The sequence below is a fragment of the Alternaria arborescens genome (assembly GCF_004154835.1).
Source record: "Alternaria arborescens strain FERA 675 chromosome Unknown contig_4, whole genome shotgun sequence".
Classification (NCBI taxonomy): Eukaryota; Fungi; Ascomycota; class Dothideomycetes; order Pleosporales; family Pleosporaceae; genus Alternaria; species Alternaria arborescens.
In genome coordinates, this window is record NW_021167859.1 from 501,634 (window position 1) to 521,556 (window position 19,923).

Consider the following 19,923-nt stretch of genomic DNA (forward strand, 5'->3'; position numbering starts at 1 on the left):
GGGCAGAGCAGCTAGAGTCAAATGACCAGGAAATTCGGAAGGGGATGCGAAATCATTTGCCCTGCGCATGAAAAGCTACCGCTGGTACTGACTGACTCCAGACGGTCGGCGAAACGCGTTGGCCGCCCTCCGTTATGGAGACGAGCCACAGAGGCGGGGCGGAGGATTCCGTCGTGGGCTGTGCGAGGCCCATGTTGAGATGGAAACCTCCAGCCGGTGTTGCACGACAACGGAGCCACCAAGACTTTGACGTTTGGCAGGATATTTGGTGGATGGTGTTCTGGGCCCACCACCGACGATCCACGCTGCTTTGGGACGCGTACCAGAGCAGAGAGAACTGCTGCGCTACCTAGCTACGGCATCACAGCCGAATGTTGTGCTTCTCCTAGGAAAATACCAACGTCGCTACATGTTCTCGTCTCAACATGCCGTGACGAGGTTACGCTCGGGTAGACTTATCTACCCCGGTTTCAGAAGCTGACAAGTCTCCGAAGGTGCATCTTCCAACGGCGTAGTATCACATGCAGCATGGCGGTTAATGCGCATCGGCGGCGACCCCAAAGACTTGACAATTTCTAATCAACGATTGGGGACAGTGGCTTCTCGAGCGCATCTGCAAGCGCATGGTGGGAGGAATGGTGGCCTGGAGCCAGCTGTCCAGCAGGACGCTTCGCGAACCCCGGATGCTGTGGCTCAGCGCCTCACGTGGCAGAATACGAAAACGAGGGCTTCCCGCATCCAAGTACCAGGCCGATGGTAAGGAAATCTGAGATTATCGTGAAATGGACGTTAGCCTAGATGCATCTTGCCAGACAAGCGAGAGCTGAGGCAACGGTAGGGTTCGCGCTATTGGTAAAGCAGATACTCAGCCGCAAGCCACTCGTACGAGTACCTGAAAGCCAAGCAACCAGATGTGAGGTACCAAGATGCGCCTGTATTTACAAGAAAAAAAAGAGCCCTGGTGATATTCCACGTCTGGTGCTGGGTATAGGAATCAAGTCCCGATCAGGAAGCAGGAGCATTCGAGGCGAGGCGAGGCTGACATAATGAGAAAGTGACATGGGTGCTTCGGCTACAGCTGTCTCGCGAAAGGCTGACGTCGTCAACCACGGAGCTGTGCCTGTGACAAGCAAGTCACTGCAATCACTCGGCCACGTCCAAGCAGCCACAAATCCGTTGATCTCGCTCACTGTGAAGCCTTGATGCGTGCAACTCTCGCCTCTATCTAGTGCTCGTTTCCTTCTCTCCGCTCCGCTGCTAAGACCTCTCCCACCACCAAGCAGCAACCCCGCGTTGCTTCAACCATGGCCGACTTCAAGTTATCAGCCACCCTTCGCGGTCACGAGGACGATGTACGTGTTGCATCCGCTACTAAGCAAATCAGGTCCCTGCATTACGCAGAACCACCACTAACACAGCGTGCAGGTCCGAAGCGTCGCATTCCCCTCGCCTTCCTCCATCGTCTCTGCGTCGCGAGACTTTACAGTACGGACCTGGGCACAGCAGTCACAAAGCCCGCCAACATGGGATAGCACCATCAAGACACACGGCAAGGAATTCGTCAACTCGCTCGCCATCGTACCGCCCACGTCGTCGTTTCCCGAGGGCCTGGTCGTGTCGGGCGGCAAAGACCAGATCATCGACGTGCGGCGGCCGACCAAGAACCTCGATGACGATGCAGACGCTCTTCTGATCGGACATGGCAATAACGTATGCGCGCTGGACGTCAGCGAGGATGGAAAATACATTGTCAGCGGCAGCTGGGACATGGAGGCGCGGCTATGGCAAGTAGGCAAGTGGGGCGAATCTACAGTGCTGCAGGGTCACTCTGCATCGGTGTGGGCTGTCCTTGCTTACGACAGCGATACCATCATCACCGGCTGTGCAGACAAGCAGATCCGCATATTCCAGCCTTCGAGCTCCGCATCTCCGGTACGCTCGATCCAGGCACCTGAAGTTGTCCGCGCCCTCTGCCGATTACCTCCGGATCATCCCTCGGGTGCCCAGTTCGCATCCGCAGGGAACGATGCTGTCATTCGCTTATGGACGCTCAACGGACAACAGGTGGCGGAGCTGCACGGCCACGAGAACTTCATCTACTCTCTGGCTGTCCTCCCCAACGGCGGCCTGGTGAGCGCCGGTGAAGATCGGACAGTACGGATATGGGAAAACAATCAGTGCATACAGACCATCACCCACCCAGCCATCTCGGTATGGACCGTGGCTGTATGCAAGGAGAACGGCGACATCGTCACTGGTGCGAGCGATAAGCTTGCGCGTGTCTTTACTCGTGACCAGTCTCGTTATGCTGCTGAGGCTGAGATTCAACAATTCAACGACGATGTCAAGGGCTCCTCGATACCACAGCAGACCGTGGGAGACATCAACAAAGAGCAACTGCCCGGCCCGGAGTTCCTCACACAGCGATCGGGCACCAAGGAGGGGCAGGTCCAGATGATCAAGGAGATGAACGGCAACGTTTCTGCATATCAATGGTCCGCAGCTGCAAATCAGTGGGTGAATGTTGGAACAGTCGTCGATTCGGCGGGGAGCGGTGGACGCAAGATCTCGCATGCCGGCAAAGAATATGATTACGTTTTCGACGTTGACATCGAAGACGGCAAGCCTCCACTGAAGCTACCTTACAACCTCAACCAGAACCACTACGAAGCTGCGCGCAAGTTCATTGAAGACAATGAGCTTCCGCTCACATACCTCGACCAAGTCGCGAACTTCATCATCCAGAACACACAAGGTGCAACGCTAGGGCAAAGCAGTGCTCAAGGCACGGATCCGTGGGGTTCGGAGGCACGGTACCGGCCCGGCGACGCCAATCAAGTCGCGACCCAGCCTCCACCAGCGCCACCAGCCACTAAGATACTTCCGCAAAAGGATTACCTTCCTATCACAACTGGAAACCACAAGGTCATTTTCAAGAAGCTTACAGAATTCAATGAGGCCTTGGTGAACGATGGACAGAAAGGCATCTCGCTGAATCCGCCGGATGTCGAGCAACTGAACGCGACTGTCACAGCATTGGAGAAAGGAAATGGCAAGGGCATCGACATAACAGGTGTGGAACTCCTTGTCAAAGCGGCAACACAATGGCCGGCAGAGAAGCGTCTACCTGCACTGGACTTATTACGACTAGTCCTCGCTTTCGAGGAACCAGCAACCTTCCTAGTGTCGCCTGAGCAGAACCTATTGCCAAACCTTCTTGAATCAGGGGTCTTCACGGAATCTTCCCCACCCAACAACACAATGATGGCCATACGATGTCTCAGCAATCTCCTTCAAACCGAAAAGGGAAGACTACTTGCCAGCACAGAGTTTGATAACATTCATCCACTAGTATCGCCTTTCCTGACATCTACGAACCGAAACTTGATCATTGCGCTCACAACGCTGTACATCAATTACTCAGTACTGCTCAACTCTGAGAACAACGCGGACCGTGCGCTTTCATTGCTCGACGATTTATCCAAGGTTCTCACTACGGCTACCGACTCCGAGGCCGTGTATCGCGCGCTTGTGGCTACAGGCACTTTGCTTTGCCTAGGCCCTGACTTCTGTGAGGCTGGTAGGGACATTTTACAGATAGGCGATGCGATTACCCGCGCCGAACAGAAGGTCAAGGAACCGCGCATTCGGAACGTGGTCGCTGAGATTCGGCAAAGGTTACAAGGCTAGGCATCTATCATGGCTATAGAACGAGCCATGCTTCCAATGCGCCATTGCTCATTATCTGAGAACAACAGCTTGTCGGCGCATTATTCCAGGAAGTTGCAGAGAAAGTAGGAACGATTAATGCATTGTTTTGGATGCATAAGGTGAAGCTGCACGGATAGTGTCGGCCTAGCGAGGCACATTGCATTCATAGCAAATAATTCACCCAAAGACGATTAGTCCAGCTATTCATAATGCATGTCTCTATGGTTGATATTGCCTCTGTAATCGAAGCCTTGCGACTAATGCGAGAAAGCTTGTCCTTCTTTAATTTGTATTGTTCAACACTGTAGTTCATTGTAGAGACGGAAGGTGTTGGTGATGTCTTAAGTCAACCTACGACACTTTGAACTCTACTGACTACCTCCAGACTATAATTTACTTGGGTGCACATGATGACACACCTCTTTGCAAAACTCATCATTCACGCCGCGCATTTCCCCGGATCTTCATGACCAGCAGTTTAGATTGACCCGAATCTGTCGTATACGTCAACCTGCGTTACTCTGAGCCTCCTACGATGCAGGCCAATTTAGTCCTGGAAGCACCCGGGATTTAGTAGAGTTTGTTTTGGATCTCCATACTCCGCGATTTTCATACCTGCATCTTGTGCGCTTGCGATGATTTCCATTCCTCATGTAACATGCTGGACATGCGTTAACGCCGCGTTTTTCGCGGCCGACCGCTGGTATATGTTTTGTTTTCATCGGTCCTTTCTCCGAAGGCAACGGTCGTGCGCTGGATCTCAGATCGAGGTGCAGCTGCATTGGCTATGCGTTCTTCCCTTGAGCGGTTTGGGCTGCTCGGGCAGGCATGTGCCCTGCACTCCTCTCACCGTTGTTGACCCTGTTCACCAAACTGTTCGCCCAACGCTCTTCGTGAGGGAGATTGGTGATGGAGAGGAAATGACGAGATCGACGTCATTTGCCCCCTATGACTCGAGTAGACCGTCGTCTCCACTGATGGCAAAATTACCTAATAAGTCACTAGTATGCAAAGCTCGTAAGGCAAGTTGACGGCGTGGAATCGATCTCGGCTTGATCTCGGTCAAAAAGAGACGGAAGTGTGTGGCCTTGAATCAACTTTGTTCTGCGTCACCGCGTTCACAGATAAATGACGGTGAGCCTAAGGCACTTGAGCACGTGTGTGGACTAACACTGCCTTTGGCCTATGACCATGGTTCAGTGACTGAATCGCTGTTTGAGCGAGCGCAGACTGTCGTCGGTATGTCGGTATTTACAGATACCGACTTGTAACACTTGCCAAGGATTTGCCTTGCGCGGCCCCAGTGTCGTGGAGGGGAGAGAAACAGAGGTTGGGAAAGCGGTGAGGCAAAGAGATGGTGGGTAGTTTTTCTGCAGTTGTAGTACCGTTGGATGTGGTGTGGTAGTTTGAGATGCAGTGCGAAGTGTGTGTGTACGGGGTACATACGCGCTGGAGCCGGGGAAGGACGCTTGTAAGGACTGGGACTAGCGAGTGATCATGGAGGTGTGTGGGAAAGCGTGTCGAGGACGATATCGCCAACCTGGAGTATGCGACTACATTGTCGTAGACGAGCGCGTTCATGAAAGGATATATGTCTTGTTTTAGGTGCTACACATTAGACGGAACAACGAGACGACGTCGAATTACACTCTGACGCTTTCAATATCGCTGACGTCAAGACATTGATCAGAACGAGGTAATGGAGGCATCATTACTGAGCCGTGCTTTGAGCAGAGCGAGTAAAGCGTGGAAATGCAGGAACAAAAAGGTTCATTTGACATGGGTTTCTGCTAGATCAATCCTGCATACATCACTACATATCAACTATAGCATTGACGAATCTCTACGACCCGCGCCGATATCATCTCCTCAGCACCTCACAACCGCAGACTAAACCGTAGAACAGTTGCAAATATCCATAGCAAGATACCAACATGTCGGGAAAGAACGAGCAAGGAAAGATGGACGTTACCCAAAAGAACGGTTCGTAACCTCATTCTACCAAATCGATTCTCAATTACCAGCTAACACTTCTCAGTACTCAATGCTCCCCTCCATAAACACTCTTCCGAAGCCAAGGCTCCTTCGAATCTTCCCTCCTCATTCAGCGCTGGAATGTGTACCAGTAAAAACCCCATCGCCGCTATCCTCACAAACGGATTCCTAGACTTCTCGTCCTCGAATGGCACGGATTTGCGAAAAGCTGGCGTGGGTCCAGGTCAACGACTGTGCCTAGAAGCTTCAACATGGAAGAGCGCTGCGGATAAAAATATTGGAGAGGTACCGAGAGTAAAGCTAGAATCGACGCATGAAGGCGCCTTGAAGAGTGTGGATCTCAATACACTAAAGAAGTGGGCGGCAGAGCAGGAGGTCCAGGGGAAGACTGTGCTGCCGGGTGAGGGTAAGGAGAAGTTCGCAAGGGAGAGTTCAGAGATTGGAGGCAAAGAACCAAGGGCTTGATGCTCGAACAATAAGCTGTTACTAGAACTAGAGAAGACGACGCTTTCGTGGTAAAGGAGTAATTTTGTACGATAACAGTAGATAGAAAAACAGCTTAAACTTTTTCCCCACAGTCGCAGTGCTAGACTACCTACTAGGATAAAACTTAACAAAAATATTTTGTACATCAACAGTTATCTAAGAGTCTATATGAGCAGTAGTTGCGTTGCTAGTCCTTGTAGAATACTATTGTAGACTGCAGGATTACAGCAGATTCAGCTATCTCTGGTAATAATTACACCTACATACTCTAGAACAATAATTGAATAACTGTCGTAAAATAAAAGCTACCTGAGTAAACAGTAGTTACGCCTAAGGGCGACATCCTTTTCTTGTTTCCCTTAGTGTGGAGTAGCTGGAAAACCAAGTTGACAGTGATGTAATGAACTGCATTCGTACCAGCCAGAAGATGTTACTCTTCTTAGTACAGACTTTTGAGGTGATTTTTATTCAGCAGTAAGCGCGCATATTGGAATTCGGGCAGAAAGCGCCAGGACGTGGTTCCGCACCTGGACTGACTTTACCAAAGGACACCTAATTTCATCATTGCCAAAAGGATCCTAATCCCTTGGTTGCGACCCTTATTTGATGCAGGTTTTGCGGTATCCAGAGGGACTGAACATTGGCAGGGGATACTAGGTAGTGTTGCACAGTTCAGAGCAGGGTTCACAGATAGAGAGATAAAACTGACTGCGTTATGACTAGAATATTAAATACAAATACTGATTGCTTTGTGTCGTACTCTCCTCTAATTTCCGTACTTTCTAGACCGTTTGTAGACTTTGCTAGGTCGAATTGTCGCACGTAAGAAACAACACAAAAGCCGAAAGCGAGAGCTAGGCCTGGCATGGGGTTGAGAAACTGCACATGGCGGTACCTAGCAGTACCACCCGCCGTCAATTGGCGTAGCCGTCCCAGTCATGAACGAAGAAGCGTCTGATATCAGAAACTCGATAAGCGGTGGAATCTCCGTTTGGTGTGCAGTTCTTCCCAGTGGAAGGAACGAATAATCGACAGGCCCGCCTCGATTTTCGTACGATTTTCGCAACATTGGGGTGTCGACTGGTCCACTGTGCGCAGTTAGTATGTACATACCTCAAAAAGAGTTTCTGTAGGTCTACTCACGGGCAGAAGCAATTCACCCTGATCTTCTTTGGTCCTAGCTCTTTTGCCGCGCTCCTTGTCATTCCGACAACAGCATGTTTGGAGGCGCAATATGCCAGCTGTTTTGGCGCGCCAACGAGACCCAGTATACTGGCTGCATTGACAATAGAACTTCCTTCCTTCATGTGCGGCACCTGAGCGCGCAAACAGTTCCGCAGACCTGTAACGTTTACTCCCATAATGAATTCCCAGTCGTCGTCCTCTACCTCTTCAATGTTGGCGACAGCACTTTGCCGACCAGTTACACCTGCAAGATTGGCTGCACCATCCAGCTTCCCGAACTTCTCGACTGTGCTTGCGATCCAGCTTTCCACATCGGCACGTTTGCTGACGTCGACAACCTGGATCATGACTTGTGCACCAGCTGTTCGAAGCTCGCTTTCAAGGTCTTTCAACGGCTTCTCCTGTACGTCGGCGAGTGCAAGCTTGGCTCCTTTGCTGGCGAAAAGACGGGCGGTTTCAAGGCCTATTCCAGACGCCGCTCCAGTAATGGCGATAACTTTATCCTTGAGAGACATGACGACTCTTACATTCGAAGCACCTTGGGAGTTGTGTATCGCGTTGACAATGTGTGGTTGGTTGGGGATTGACAGCTGTACTTAAAGCTCCCTTAGGATAGGGCCACCCGAGATTGAAAGAAACGGAACTAACGGAATCTTGCCTATTTGTAGAAACATCCAAGTGAGCACATGGGGTGTCGTGGCCCGGCTATCTGAGCCTATTGGAACACCTCATAATGATTCGGTCCATTCAATTGAATGGAGAAAGGAAGTCCTTTTCCGGTATAGCCCTTAGAGTGTTCAGGTGGCGGTGAGGTGTGAAAGTTGTCAACTACCTAGATAAGTATTGCCCTTGCATTATGCAATGTGCCCGCAGGCGACTGTGCAAAACTTGCAACACTGGGAGGATAGTTGTCGTACATCATATTGCGACGTTGTGATCCGCTGCAAGGGATTGCGATCCCTTAAGAGTGGCTTACGTAGCTCCGCAAAAGTAGTCTGGTGACGCTTGGGGCGGGGCGTGAATGCCCATGACTCAATACACAATAACCTCGGGAGTGCCTCCACCTGTCGACCTGCCGACCTCTTGGAGTTCCACCTGGTTTTGATATCTATTCTGCGCACAAATTTGGTTATGCTGCAGTCCTAGCAGGTTATATGGTTCCGTAGCGTGTTCATGTCCACTACTAGGTTGTTTGAGACGACGACAAATGTTTCGATATACGACAAAGGGAACATCTCAAAACCTGGTCACTTCCTAGCTCCTGTGATGATGATACAGTCGATTGTCTAGTAAGAAGTGATGCAGGCACTCGTTGACAGGATCCCCGTGGTATCAAGTCCTCGACGCTGAGGCATATTGATTACTATACCACAAGAATGGAATGGCCAAGCAGCACGAAATACTCTCCCAGCCACGGACTTCATATGACAAGATTGACAGCTAGAGAAATTGAATTGACGCGTTGCTATATCTTCTCACAATCCAGCATGGCAATATGGTAAGCCTCAAAGTCGAGTTGTCCGTCATGCGAACTTCGGTTGTTGCAAAGATTCAATACGCTGGCGTAGCAGTCTTTCTCTATATCCTCGGCGTCGCAGCTGTGGGTGGAGGCCGGCCAGAAATGTGTCAGTATCACTTGGTAAACTAAAACGGATTCCGAACTGACTTACCAAGCGAGCAAGCCACCGAGCTGGGTAACCTACAGTCCACCACCCATATCAAGCACCACTATAATGACCACGTCAAGTGTCACTTCATCGCTTGAGTCTCTTTCGTCTCCCACGGCCATATTTAGCACCATCCCTTCGGCCTGGTCCAACAGCTCTTCGATGAATGCGGCAACCAGCCTAAGTCTCGTTCCGGGCACGACCCTAATAGCCTCACCTTCGCCCTTCCCAAGCTCGCCATCATATACATTCTCCATCGAGATAAGTAACCAACGCCAACACGTCGGCCAATGGTACGGCCGTTACATATCTGGTGACATAAACAAGTTACTCAAGAACCGCTGCGATGACGACAAGATAGGTGCCAACACGTGCAAGACTTCAAAGGAAAAATTCGATAACATCGAGTACTCCAATCAAGCCGGCATAGTGGAAAAAGGCATACAGTTTGTCGAAGTAAGTGTCGAGAGTGACTACATTCCCGGGAAACACGAAGGAGGGGTTGGCTACAACGGAAAGTCCCTGCAGAATGCGTTCATCAGCCAAATCGCCTACACGTTTCAGCTTAGTGGTGAGGATGAGAAGAACTGTTACAGATTCGATCGGAGATCGACAATGTGCACTTTCTGCAAGATCTGTATTCCCGATGGAAGGGATCGCGTGATAAGGTGGTGTAATGCACCCGAGTATGTTCGAGTGAGCGTCAAGAACGGAGAGGGGAAAGAGGTTGCGCATATGAAGGTTGTGCTCAAATTTACGGGCACAACAGACAAAGGGAAATTCGATTGCATGGCCATCAAGGAGAGTGTCGAGAGAAGTGCGCGAGATGACAGGATGAAGGAAGTGAAAGAAGCGGTTGGCGGAAAAGAGGTCGAGGCTAGAGCGACGTGTTCAGGAGATGAGGTCACGGGGAACTGTCCTAATGAGTGCCTGTATAAACTGGGCCCGTGTTTCAAATAATTCCAATGGAGATGTCTCTGTCGGGCGTGCACAAGGTCGAGTAGCGGACATGTAGTGTTGGGGAGCAAGGGTTGGGGATGGCTCCTGGCATGACGCAGCAGCTCCGTCGGACTCCCGAGAGATATCTTTTGGTGGGGCACTGACTTCTCCCACGAAATGCAATACGCGCCCGTCACACGTATCACAGCCACGTCAGTCACATTCGCACCTTGCTCTTGTTTTCGAGAAAAAAAAACGTCCGTCACTTCACATCCTTCAAAATAGGGCGCAAACACAAAGCGCATCGCCAACAGGCGCAGCAAAACAAGCCGTGGCGCAACGCGGAAAAAGGTCGCAAAGGCAAAGGCAAAAGAGGCAGGATGGGCCAAGATGAATCGCGGGTAGTAGACCCTACTGCACCACCCCAAACTCTAGAAGCACGTACTTTGGAGGCTTTGGCACAATATGTCAAGGACGGGCGCGCGCAAAAGATTGTTGTTATGGTGAGTTGGGACGCAATGGGATGGTTGACCGCGTGCTAACATCAGACAGACAGGTGCGGGCATAAGTACTTCAGCCGGCATACCAGACTTCAGATCACCAGAAACCGGCCTATACGCCAACCTCAGTCGCCTGAACCTGCCATACCCTGAAGCCGTCTTCGACATCGATTTCTTCCGCAAGACCCCAGAGCCCTTCTACGCGCTCGCTCAAGAACTATACCCCGGAAAGTTCAGGCCGACGATAACACATTCCTTCATAAGCTTGCTGCATCAAAAGGGGCTGCTGTTGAAGCTGTTCACACAGAACATTGATTGTCTGGAGCGCGAGGCTGGAGTCCCCGGCGACAAGATTATTGAGGCGCACGGCAGTTTCGCATCGTGAGTGCACTCGCGAGAATTGAGTTTAGGCAAATCTGACTAGGTATAGGCAATGTTGCATCGACTGCAAGAAGTCGTATCCCAAAGAGCGCATGAACGAAGCCATCCGCGACAAATCAGTGCCTCACTGTGTCGATTCGTCCTGTAACGGCCTCGTCAAACCCGAAATCGTCTTCTTTGGGGAACAATTACCCTCCGCCTTCTTCGACAACCGTAGCCTCCCCGCACAAGCCGACCTGTGCATAGTCATGGGCACGTCGCTCAGCGTACACCCCTTCGCTTCGCTGCCGCAACTCTGTGAAGACCAAACCCCGCGTTTGCTTATAAATTCGGAGAGGGTTGGTGATATGGGCCAACGAACCGATGACGTGCTGCTACTGGAAGATTGCGATAGTGGCGTGAGGAAGCTGGCAGAGGCCTGCGGGTGGCTGGGTGAACTAGAAGCGCTCTGGGCTACCACGGCACCGGCATCTGAAGAAGATCCAGTGGCGCCTAAGGAAGAAGTCAAGAAGAGCCACGATGAGTTGCTGGAGGATGAAGTTGAGAAGCTTACGCGGGAGGTGGAGGAAAATCTGAGGTTAAATCAAGCAGAGCATGAATGGCTTGATAACCACGTCGATAACAAGCTGGCAAGGAAACACGAAGTGGTTCAGGTTGGAGACCGTTCTGCGACTGAACTCCAACCAACTGTCGATACGGAATCTAGGACAGGTTCAAGCGAGTCGAAAACGAACCCAGGAGGTGGTGGGCTTGCCCATGTGTTTCCCCACATGAACAAGTCATCGCTCTAGACATGGCGTGGTATTGGTGGATAGATTGGATATAGATACACGATCTCACGATCACGAATCACGATAGCGTTGTATGCGAGGCAACAAGGCCACCCGTTTCAGAAAGCGCGCACTGACGCCTGCCTAAATCCTTATATCCGAGTCTGCATCTTTCCTCTTCCACACCCGGACCTCGCCCTCAATCTCTCCAAAGACACAAGAATGTCACCAATCACCGATCTACCTACCGAATTGCTAGAATACATAGTCCTCGATCTTGAATCCTGCGATGCTGTCAATCTGGCCCAAACATGCAAGACGCTCCACACCGTCGCTCTACCAGCAGCTTACAACACCATCACCCTGCTTTGGGACAACACAAGCGAAGACGACGAAGACGGAGGGACTGTTGACGGTCGAAAAGGACCCAAGATACAAGCTTTGGTTCGCACATTGAAAAAGAAGCCTCAATACATCGACTGGGTCAAAAATCTGGAATTTTATGCGGAGAATTGTCTAGAGTACAATTTCGAAGACGTCCTCGGCTATGACTTCCCAAGAATTGACTATGATATGAAAGATGAAGAATGGATGGACGAGATGTTCAGTGTCTACGCGGATCCTAAAGACACATCGGTTCAGTGGCCCGAGTTAGACGATGAGCACGCCAGGCACATGTTGGTTGCGCTGTTGATTGGTATTTGCCAAGCTCGTCTCGAATCTTTGACCATAGCATGGGAGTTCTTCCCATTCAATCAATGGTTTCCTACGATGATGAAGCATGGGATCGGGAAGAATGCAACAGAAGATGACGGACCAAAGTGGTTCGCTAACTTGAAAACCGTACGCGTTGAGTTGGAAGAGTCGGATATGGCCGAAACGTGGGGACAGAATTTTTTGGAACCACAAGGCACTCTACTGCTCTTCTTCTACCTGCCAGTGGTTGAATCGCTCCAAATTGTTGCGTGTTCGAAGAGAGACGACTATGGCAACGTAAGCAGCGGGGAAGAGGGAGTTGATCTCTCATTTGAGTGGCCACTAGCATTACCTCCTGTTCCGCATACACTGACTACTCTGCGCCTTGTTCGCTCTTCGATGGATCCACTCACCATTCATCATCTGCTCAGGCAGGCTACGAATCTCAGGGTCTTTGAATACGACTGCTATGCACACCCACACTTCGCGCCTCTACAGTTGTCGATTTTGAAGGACGCACTGCGACATATTCACTCTACGCTTACCGATCTAATTGTGCGCTACCAACACTACAATTCCAGATTAGCATATAACCCTGCACATGAAACTGAAAACGCAGTGGGGGGCAGCCTAGGTCCTTTGCACGATTTCCCCGTGCTCACCAACTTGACCATATCTTTCCCAGTGCTGTTCGGTACCGAGGCCGTTGCTCTAGACAGTACAGCTAGTCTTACGGAATTTCTTCCCGCGACCCTAGAGACCTTGACAATTACGGACGATCTCTGGGAGTACCAAGATCTACAAGGGAGATTCGAAGATGTCCATGCCATGGCTTTCTTCAGACAATACCTTGCTGGTGAAAGACCGAGTAGGTCGCTGAAAAGATTAGAACCGTACACGATTGTGACGACCAGGGGGAAAGTAGATCTAGACAAGGTAGAGAATGGCGTTCTTTGGGTCCAAGATCGGGAACCGGAGTGGAAGGTCGCAACACCCCGGTTGAAGAAGTTGACATATGATTTGACAACATTGTGCTGTGGGTACTGGCATTTGTCGAAACCTAGAGAGCAGCTACTGGGGTTATGTGAGAGTCAAGGGATCGAGGGCGAAGTTTTACTATGGTCTCTTAACTCATACCACAATTTACAAATTTATGGGTGGCGATGACAAAGTAGTAACATCATAATCTAATAGACCAATTATCATACAGTACGAGACGGGCTAGTAGTTCGTTTTCTGGCGATCATCTGTTCGAGCGATTAGTGCATACATCCTTTTCTTCATGTCTTGGTTCCCAACCCATAATCCCGTAACCCTCAATCAACATAAATAGCAAAACGTGTACTCACAATTCGCGCCCATGGCTTTTCTAAGCTTCAGCGTTACTGCCTCTTCATCCAAATCCTTCTTGTCGCCTGTCTGGATCTCTACAGCATAAGTGCGGATGACCTGCTTGACCTGCCCACTCTGGAAGCTCATCTTGGCCTTGCGCATCACCTTCGTTTGAGGTCCTATGAACGTCTTAGTCATCTCGACATATGAACGAGGAATATGACCGACCTTGCCAAACAACAAAAGCAAACTTGACACGTTCACTGTACTCGTCATTCCCTAGCTTCATGCGTACATAGGCATAAGCAGCTTCGTCGTCACCGAGGCTCTCGGTCATCTCGGCGATGTCACCGCTTCCTGTGCCGGCGAGTTTGAGGTTATCTGAAGTTGCGGATGCATACTACATGGTAGTCAGTGATCTCATCGTTCGCGATCCAGTCGATGCTTTCATTGATGTCTGGTCGGACGATACCTCATCAATGCAGCCCCGGAATACCATGTACCTTCAAGATAAGCCACGTGGTCTCGGATTTGTCTGAACGCACGTCTTCGTATGCCTGCGCAATCTCGGGGTCGTTGAGAATATCGGATGGAGCGGACATATTGAGAAGCAGCTTTTACTATCGCGAGCTGTGGAAGGGCGATAGCAAGGGTGAGGCGAGGTGGAAGGGGAGTTTTGAGGAAGTTGGGATGGGGTCCCAGGGTCCAGATGCACGCTGTACTAGCTCAGGCTAGTGCGAGGGAAGAGAACCAATGGTGTCTGGGTCCGTGTGGATCTGGGATTTTGAGGTTTAGGGGCGCGCGACACCTTGTCCTTCCACACCGTCCCTTTTGATCACGCTCGTCGTCGCAGCTGATGACAGTTATGCAGACATTGGTGGGCTAATGCTGCTCAAGACCTGTAGAGTTCGCCGTATCGACTGCGTCCAAGCTCCTCATATGTATCTTCTGAGTATCCTCTATCCTCTAAATCCGTTAACCGTACGCAGCAAATCGTTAGTCGTCGCCATCCATAAGCTCTCTACTTTGAATCTTGCTCTTTACTCCCACAAGGCACTAAATATACTCAGCAAATTGAGCGATAGTTTGGGTGCATGGTCCTGCGGCTTGAATAGTTCCTCATGCTGTGAAATGACTTGAGCGTCTTGGGCGCTGTCGGGTATCTCGGTGACGTCGCTTTTCTTTAGGTGCCATCGGAACTGAGCCCCACTACGCTCGGAACGAGAAATTTTGGCCTCTTTTACCAGTCATCATTCCAAGGTTCTAATGCGCACTCGCCATCCCCGCGTACCAAATGTCAACCTCACGAAGCCCTCGCTCCAGCTCACCCCTACACGTTCCTTGGTGCAAGTCGCTGCATCAGAAGCCCGCCGCTTTCCGGTTGCCACGCTGAAAACGCCGATTCTCTTCTTTACGCCTACAACTTTCAGATTCGGCGGACGAAATACGCCAACCGTCTCGAACATACGTGATCGCTTCCTCGCAAATATGCCCGAGACTAGCGTTCAACGTGTAGACCCTCAGAAACTGGGGAGGATCACGTTCCAGAAGTCGGAAGACTTGATCGATGAATGGGACATACAATACGACGACGCAGAGGGTGATGCTGATGCTGGAACGCTGAAACAGGCAGCCCATGAGCTTATGAGCACGAATACCCCCATCGCGTTTCCCACAGAGACTGTGTATGGACTCGGCGCGGATGCCACAAGAAGCGCAGCTGTGAAAGAAATATTTGCCAGCAAAGGACGACCAGCGGACAATCCATTGATCGTTCATATACATTCGCTACCCCAGCTACGAGCGCTGTTGCTCGGTAAGCTTGACTTTGTAGGCGACGGAAAAGATGCTGGAAAAGACCCTATACCAGAAATTTACACGCCGGTGATTGAGCGCTTCTGGCCTGGACCGCTCACCGTCATATTGCCGGCTCCTGAAAACTCGATCCTCGCACCAGAAGTCACAGCAGGTCTTACTACCTTTGGCGCACGAATGCCACGCTCTATCATCGCCTTGTCCCTTTTGCGGTTATGTGGTCGTCCACTTGCTGCACCCTCCGCAAACGCGTCCACGCGACCTTCGCCGACCGCTGCGGAACATGTCTACGATGACCTCAACGGGAAACTCAATCTGATAATTGATGGTGGGCCATGCGAAGTAGGTGTAGAGAGTACGGTCATAGACGGACTGTCAAGTCCACCTGCAATACTGCGGCCGGGTGGTGTCACGGTAGAGCAGTTGCGACAATGTCCTGGGTGGGAGAACGTAGTCGTTGGGTACAAAGACAAGCAAGCGGAAGATTCGAGCAAACCACGCGCACCTGGAATGAAGTACAGGCACTACAGTCCGAAAGCGTCGGTGCTGTTATTCGAGGCAGGTGCAAGTCAACCCACATCTGACGAGCTGAAGAGTAAAAGACGCATTGGTATTATTCGAACCAAGAGCTGGGATAGTGTGCTGGGTATAAGCGCTGAGAAGGTGAAGACATCGGATGCGAGTGGTCCGGTACTCTGCGGTCCACTGGACACAGTATCTTTAAATGCCAACGAGTCGTCGTCGCGCCTTTCAAATCTCCTGCGATCTGTCGCTCAACACCAAATACCGCATGCAGATCATTACGTCGTCAAGCCCGGAGCTGTTCAGGTGTGGGAAATCAATCTTGGCGCAAAAACAGAAGACGTTGCGAGAGGCTTGTTCTCGGCGCTCAGAGAGCTCGATAAAAAAGGCGTAGAAACCATCTTTGTGGAGGGTATTGACGATAGAACAGGTGATGACATTGCGGCAGCAGTCATGAACCGGCTCAGGAAGGCTGCTGAGATCAGGACCTGAGAGAAGGTTGATTATAGCGCATATGATGATTGAACGAAGAGACTTCCATTGTGCATCGTTCACGCCCCACTACTGATTGTTGTACGTCAATGTCCCGTAATACAAGACGTGTCCGCACATCAATGAACAATCGACAGATGTACTTGACAAGTGTGAACATCTGTTTGCAATAAAGCGAGTCTTCTGCAGCTCGTTACCTTCCTATATTCTGCGACATACAAAACCTTTTTAGTCTCGTGCAACCACATGAGTATTGCTGTCATGTGCAGTTACTACATGTATCTCTGCATGATCGCACTACTAGCTTATAGTACTATAGCCACACCCAATGACGAAGGTGCTCCTGACCCCATAGTCATCGCCCAGCGATCTCCAACCGGTATCCTTACCATGACGGTCTTTGTTACGGTCACATATACAAGCTACATAACTGAAGCGCTGTCTGGGACCACTTCTCTCTTCTTACCATCCTTTACCTACGATCCGTTGCCGAGTTCCTTGGCTTCTGACAGTCTTCCAACTCTGGGTAGCACAACAATGACAAGGACGTTTGCTACGTCTACTAGCACTACCGGTCTGATGAATACAAGCACTACGTGCTCGCACACAATGCCCCATATTGTACCTGGCAATTCTAGTCTTCTATTGCCCTGGGTCCCAAAGTTGCCTTGGATAACGCCATCAGGGGGATTGAAGAGTGTTTCGTCGTGGCTTGTCACGTCTTCTAGTGCAACAGAATCACCTACCTTGTCAGTTTCCAACCCTGTGCCTCCAGCTCCTGTCGTCCCTAGGCCTGGTTCTTCCGAATTCAATTGGCCTATATACACCGACATCATATCGAGAAGCTCACCTATTGGTGCTCTTCCAAGTACCGGTACAGACACAACTGCGTCGATTCCTCTTCCTGAAAGTAATAGCACAACTACTGCTACTGCAAGTCCCTCATCGACCTCTAGAATGTCGGTCCACCCGCGATGCAAGGCCAAATCTGTTCTATCACTTAACACCGAACCATATATCAAGGCTCGCGACGCAGCAACCGGCGTAAGCAATATCAGTACTATTCAACCCTCCGCTCTCAATTGGAAGACTAGATATATGAACACGTCATCTTTCGCGGGCGTGAAGATCGCAACACCGTCTGAAGAAAGCAAGGCGAGTAAAAGGCGAGTGAACTACTGGTTCCGCTTCTTCGCTGCTGCAGAGCCTTCTGTAGGACGGATAATGAATGAGTGCTTGGCATGCGATTGGGAGGGAGAGGTTACGTGTTTGCCTGCTCGTCGGTATATGTGGTGTACGGATGGTTGTGCTATCACGGAGAAGCTAGGATGCGATATGGTGTGCGAAGATGGAGTTATACGTAAAGAAGGGGAATATTGCGTACGATGAATCTATAGGGCCTATGTTTGTTGTATTCACAATTAACGCATCAACCTGTTGTAGCCGTATCAGCAAGAATACCCTACTGTGTCTCATTGATATGTTCGTTCAATAGGACTACATGCAGGATCGCCACTTAGTTGTACGGTAGTGAACAAGCTTTCAGGGTCTCCATGCCAGCGTTTCGGTGCGACGATCGACCCAAGAAACCCGTTGAAGACCGACTCGTTGGGTTGCGCCGTATGCTCTTACCCCCAGTGTTTCGAAACATGGCGTCGCTCGGCGAACCGCTGTTTGTCTTGAAACACCTACCAAGGAAAACCACCTGTTGCGCCTTTCGGAGGAAAGCGATGCGATCGATCTCTAGACTTCTGCAGAGGCTAAGTTACCGTACCAGTAAAGATGCCTAGAGTGATCGACACTGTACGTCATGCTCATGGATAGCCGACATCTCCAGCGTGAGTATCAGGTCGCACACTTTGTATAGCCTTGAGCTCTGCGCAGCATGCTATCCTCTGGTTTCACAAATCAGAATCATACAAGAAACTGTGTGTGGAATGTGCTCGGTGAACGCATATGCGAGGCGTTGTGTTCTGTCTGGGTGAGGCGACCTGCAGATTTTTGGACCGTGCTCACAGTCCAGGATCCAGAACTTGGAGGAAGTGGAGATCATTACGTGTGCTCGCGACGACCTATACTACCGCATCCTCGCTCTTCTTCCCAGCACAATGTGCCAGAATGACAAACAATCGCAGAGGCGGGCATATGTCATTCTCTGCTGTTGGGAAATGAAGTTTGACACACCGGGCGCAGAGCACATGCATTAGAGTGCGCAGGTTCAGCAGCGCTTATGCAGGAACCTTCAGTCCTATCGATAGGCTATATCGATAGCGCAGGGCAGTCGACTCTTACTGGATGCATGTTAGTGCCACCAACGAATGAGGTGCTTCGACGTGGAGAAGGGCGTCTGTTGTTCCTTTGACAAAACCGGGGAGACAAATCTCGAGCGCAATATCTGCATACACCAAGTTGATGATGCGCGCACGATGGAAAACCACGTTGCAACCTGATGACGTCGGTGGAAGCATCAGAGCGCAGACACGCTGGGATCATCTCTCTGTCGGCACACAAAAGGAAAGAAAGACGTTCGGAACCTGACAGTGATAGGGATATGTCGGCAATCAGTACAAGGACCAGCCTATCGGAGCCCCAGCGCGTGGACACCACGTTGCTTGCAGGCGTGGTATGCAAGGACACCGCTGCTGCGATACCACTCTTTGTTCGAGGGCATTCAGGAACAAGAGCACCATGAATTGTACTCTCTGTCGATGCATCGCAAACGTGCAAACACAAGAATGCGTAACACATGTGCTGCGCTGAGCTGAGCTGCATGAGCAAGGGACCAGCTAAATACGACGCCGCGCGGAGGGCCTGCCGTGCCACCTGGGCTGGTATTTTTGCATCGGACCGCGTCGAATGTTGACTCGTCGATACGAGAAAGCCTCGTCAGCATCGCATACGCCTTGCCGACGACGTTCCATTCCTGGACCCCCCTTGAGTCGGGGCCCCGAACTCAGCAACGCTCAACAAACAGAAAGACGGCCATGGTTATGGGGTAGTCGTCGTCACCGCGTTGAAAATAGTCAAACTCCCGCAAAGGCGATCATACTTTCGGAAATGAGAGAGCCTGTGTCTAGAATACTTGATCAACCCGCGCGGTCTTTGCGCCGGCCCCACCCCTTTCGATTCCGCGAATACCAAGACATGTGAAGGATCAGTGGGCCTGTCGATATGTGGGGACTAACGCACAGCGAACATCAACACCAAATTCACATGAGCAACATATCTGACGGAATGGTTTGAACATCTACCGATAGAGTAACCTGCAGGTGAAAAAGCAGATCAGGCACTGAGACACATGCAAACGGCATGAGGGCCCCCTGTTGGAGGGCGAGGGTGAGCGGGTGTACCTGAATGTGGCGGCTATGTGAAACGCACCGGCGCCATGCGGTAGCTAATCAAGGTTGGCCACAACCTTAGCGGCTGAGGCTA

At 50.8% G+C, this 19,923-nt stretch overlaps 9 protein-coding genes across 9 annotated transcripts; 7 read left to right on the top strand and 2 right to left on the bottom strand.

Annotated features, from left to right (window-relative positions):
* Positions 1 to 1,304: 1,304 nt before the first annotated feature.
* Positions 1,305 to 3,690, top strand: AA0111_g2259 (Phospholipase A-2-activating protein; the record flags this gene model as incomplete). The annotated part of the gene is made up of 2 exons (XM_028648010.1): positions 1,305 to 1,352; positions 1,426 to 3,690. 2 exons carry the CDS (start codon positions 1,305 to 1,307, stop codon positions 3,688 to 3,690), a joined length of 2,313 nt encoding a protein of 770 aa, XP_028510126.1.
* Positions 3,691 to 5,645: 1,955 nt separating this feature from the next.
* On the top strand, positions 5,646 to 6,171 carry AA0111_g2260 (hypothetical protein; the record flags this gene model as incomplete). The annotated part of the gene is made up of 2 exons (XM_028648012.1): positions 5,646 to 5,694; positions 5,750 to 6,171. The coding sequence occupies 2 exons, from the start codon at positions 5,646 to 5,648 to the stop codon at positions 6,169 to 6,171; spliced, it is 471 nt and encodes a 156-aa protein (XP_028509891.1).
* Positions 6,172 to 7,087: 916 nt separating this feature from the next.
* On the bottom strand, positions 7,088 to 7,892 carry AA0111_g2261 (hypothetical protein; the record flags this gene model as incomplete). Its single annotated transcript, XM_028648013.1, has 2 exons — positions 7,088 to 7,280; positions 7,336 to 7,892. The coding sequence occupies 2 exons, from the start codon at positions 7,890 to 7,892 to the stop codon at positions 7,088 to 7,090; spliced, it is 750 nt and encodes a 249-aa protein (XP_028509892.1).
* A 1,218-nt stretch (positions 7,893 to 9,110) lies between these two features.
* Positions 9,111 to 10,004, top strand: AA0111_g2262 (hypothetical protein; the record flags this gene model as incomplete). Its single annotated transcript, XM_028648014.1, has 1 exon — positions 9,111 to 10,004. The coding sequence occupies one exon, from the start codon at positions 9,111 to 9,113 to the stop codon at positions 10,002 to 10,004; it is 894 nt and encodes a 297-aa protein (XP_028509893.1).
* Positions 10,005 to 10,363: 359 nt separating this feature from the next.
* AA0111_g2263 (NAD-dependent protein deacetylase hst2-1) lies at positions 10,364 to 11,655 on the top strand (the record flags this gene model as incomplete). Its single annotated transcript, XM_028648015.1, has 3 exons — positions 10,364 to 10,486; positions 10,536 to 10,864; positions 10,914 to 11,655. 3 exons carry the CDS (start codon positions 10,364 to 10,366, stop codon positions 11,653 to 11,655), a joined length of 1,194 nt encoding a protein of 397 aa, XP_028509894.1.
* A 201-nt stretch (positions 11,656 to 11,856) lies between these two features.
* Positions 11,857 to 13,497, top strand: AA0111_g2264 (hypothetical protein; the record flags this gene model as incomplete). Its single annotated transcript, XM_028648016.1, has 1 exon — positions 11,857 to 13,497. One exon carries the CDS (start codon positions 11,857 to 11,859, stop codon positions 13,495 to 13,497), a length of 1,641 nt encoding a protein of 546 aa, XP_028509887.1.
* A 54-nt stretch (positions 13,498 to 13,551) lies between these two features.
* On the bottom strand, positions 13,552 to 14,264 carry AA0111_g2265 (hypothetical protein; the record flags this gene model as incomplete). The annotated part of the gene is made up of 4 exons (XM_028648017.1): positions 13,552 to 13,577; positions 13,680 to 13,841; positions 13,891 to 14,062; positions 14,166 to 14,264. The coding sequence occupies 4 exons, from the start codon at positions 14,262 to 14,264 to the stop codon at positions 13,552 to 13,554; spliced, it is 459 nt and encodes a 152-aa protein (XP_028509888.1).
* Positions 14,265 to 14,928: 664 nt separating this feature from the next.
* On the top strand, positions 14,929 to 16,491 carry AA0111_g2266 (hypothetical protein; the record flags this gene model as incomplete). Its single annotated transcript, XM_028648018.1, has 1 exon — positions 14,929 to 16,491. The coding sequence occupies one exon, from the start codon at positions 14,929 to 14,931 to the stop codon at positions 16,489 to 16,491; it is 1,563 nt and encodes a 520-aa protein (XP_028509889.1).
* A 276-nt stretch (positions 16,492 to 16,767) lies between these two features.
* Positions 16,768 to 17,880, top strand: AA0111_g2267 (hypothetical protein; the record flags this gene model as incomplete). The annotated part of the gene is made up of 1 exon (XM_028648019.1): positions 16,768 to 17,880. The coding sequence occupies one exon, from the start codon at positions 16,768 to 16,770 to the stop codon at positions 17,878 to 17,880; it is 1,113 nt and encodes a 370-aa protein (XP_028509890.1).
* Between the last annotated feature and the right edge of the window lie 2,043 nt (positions 17,881 to 19,923).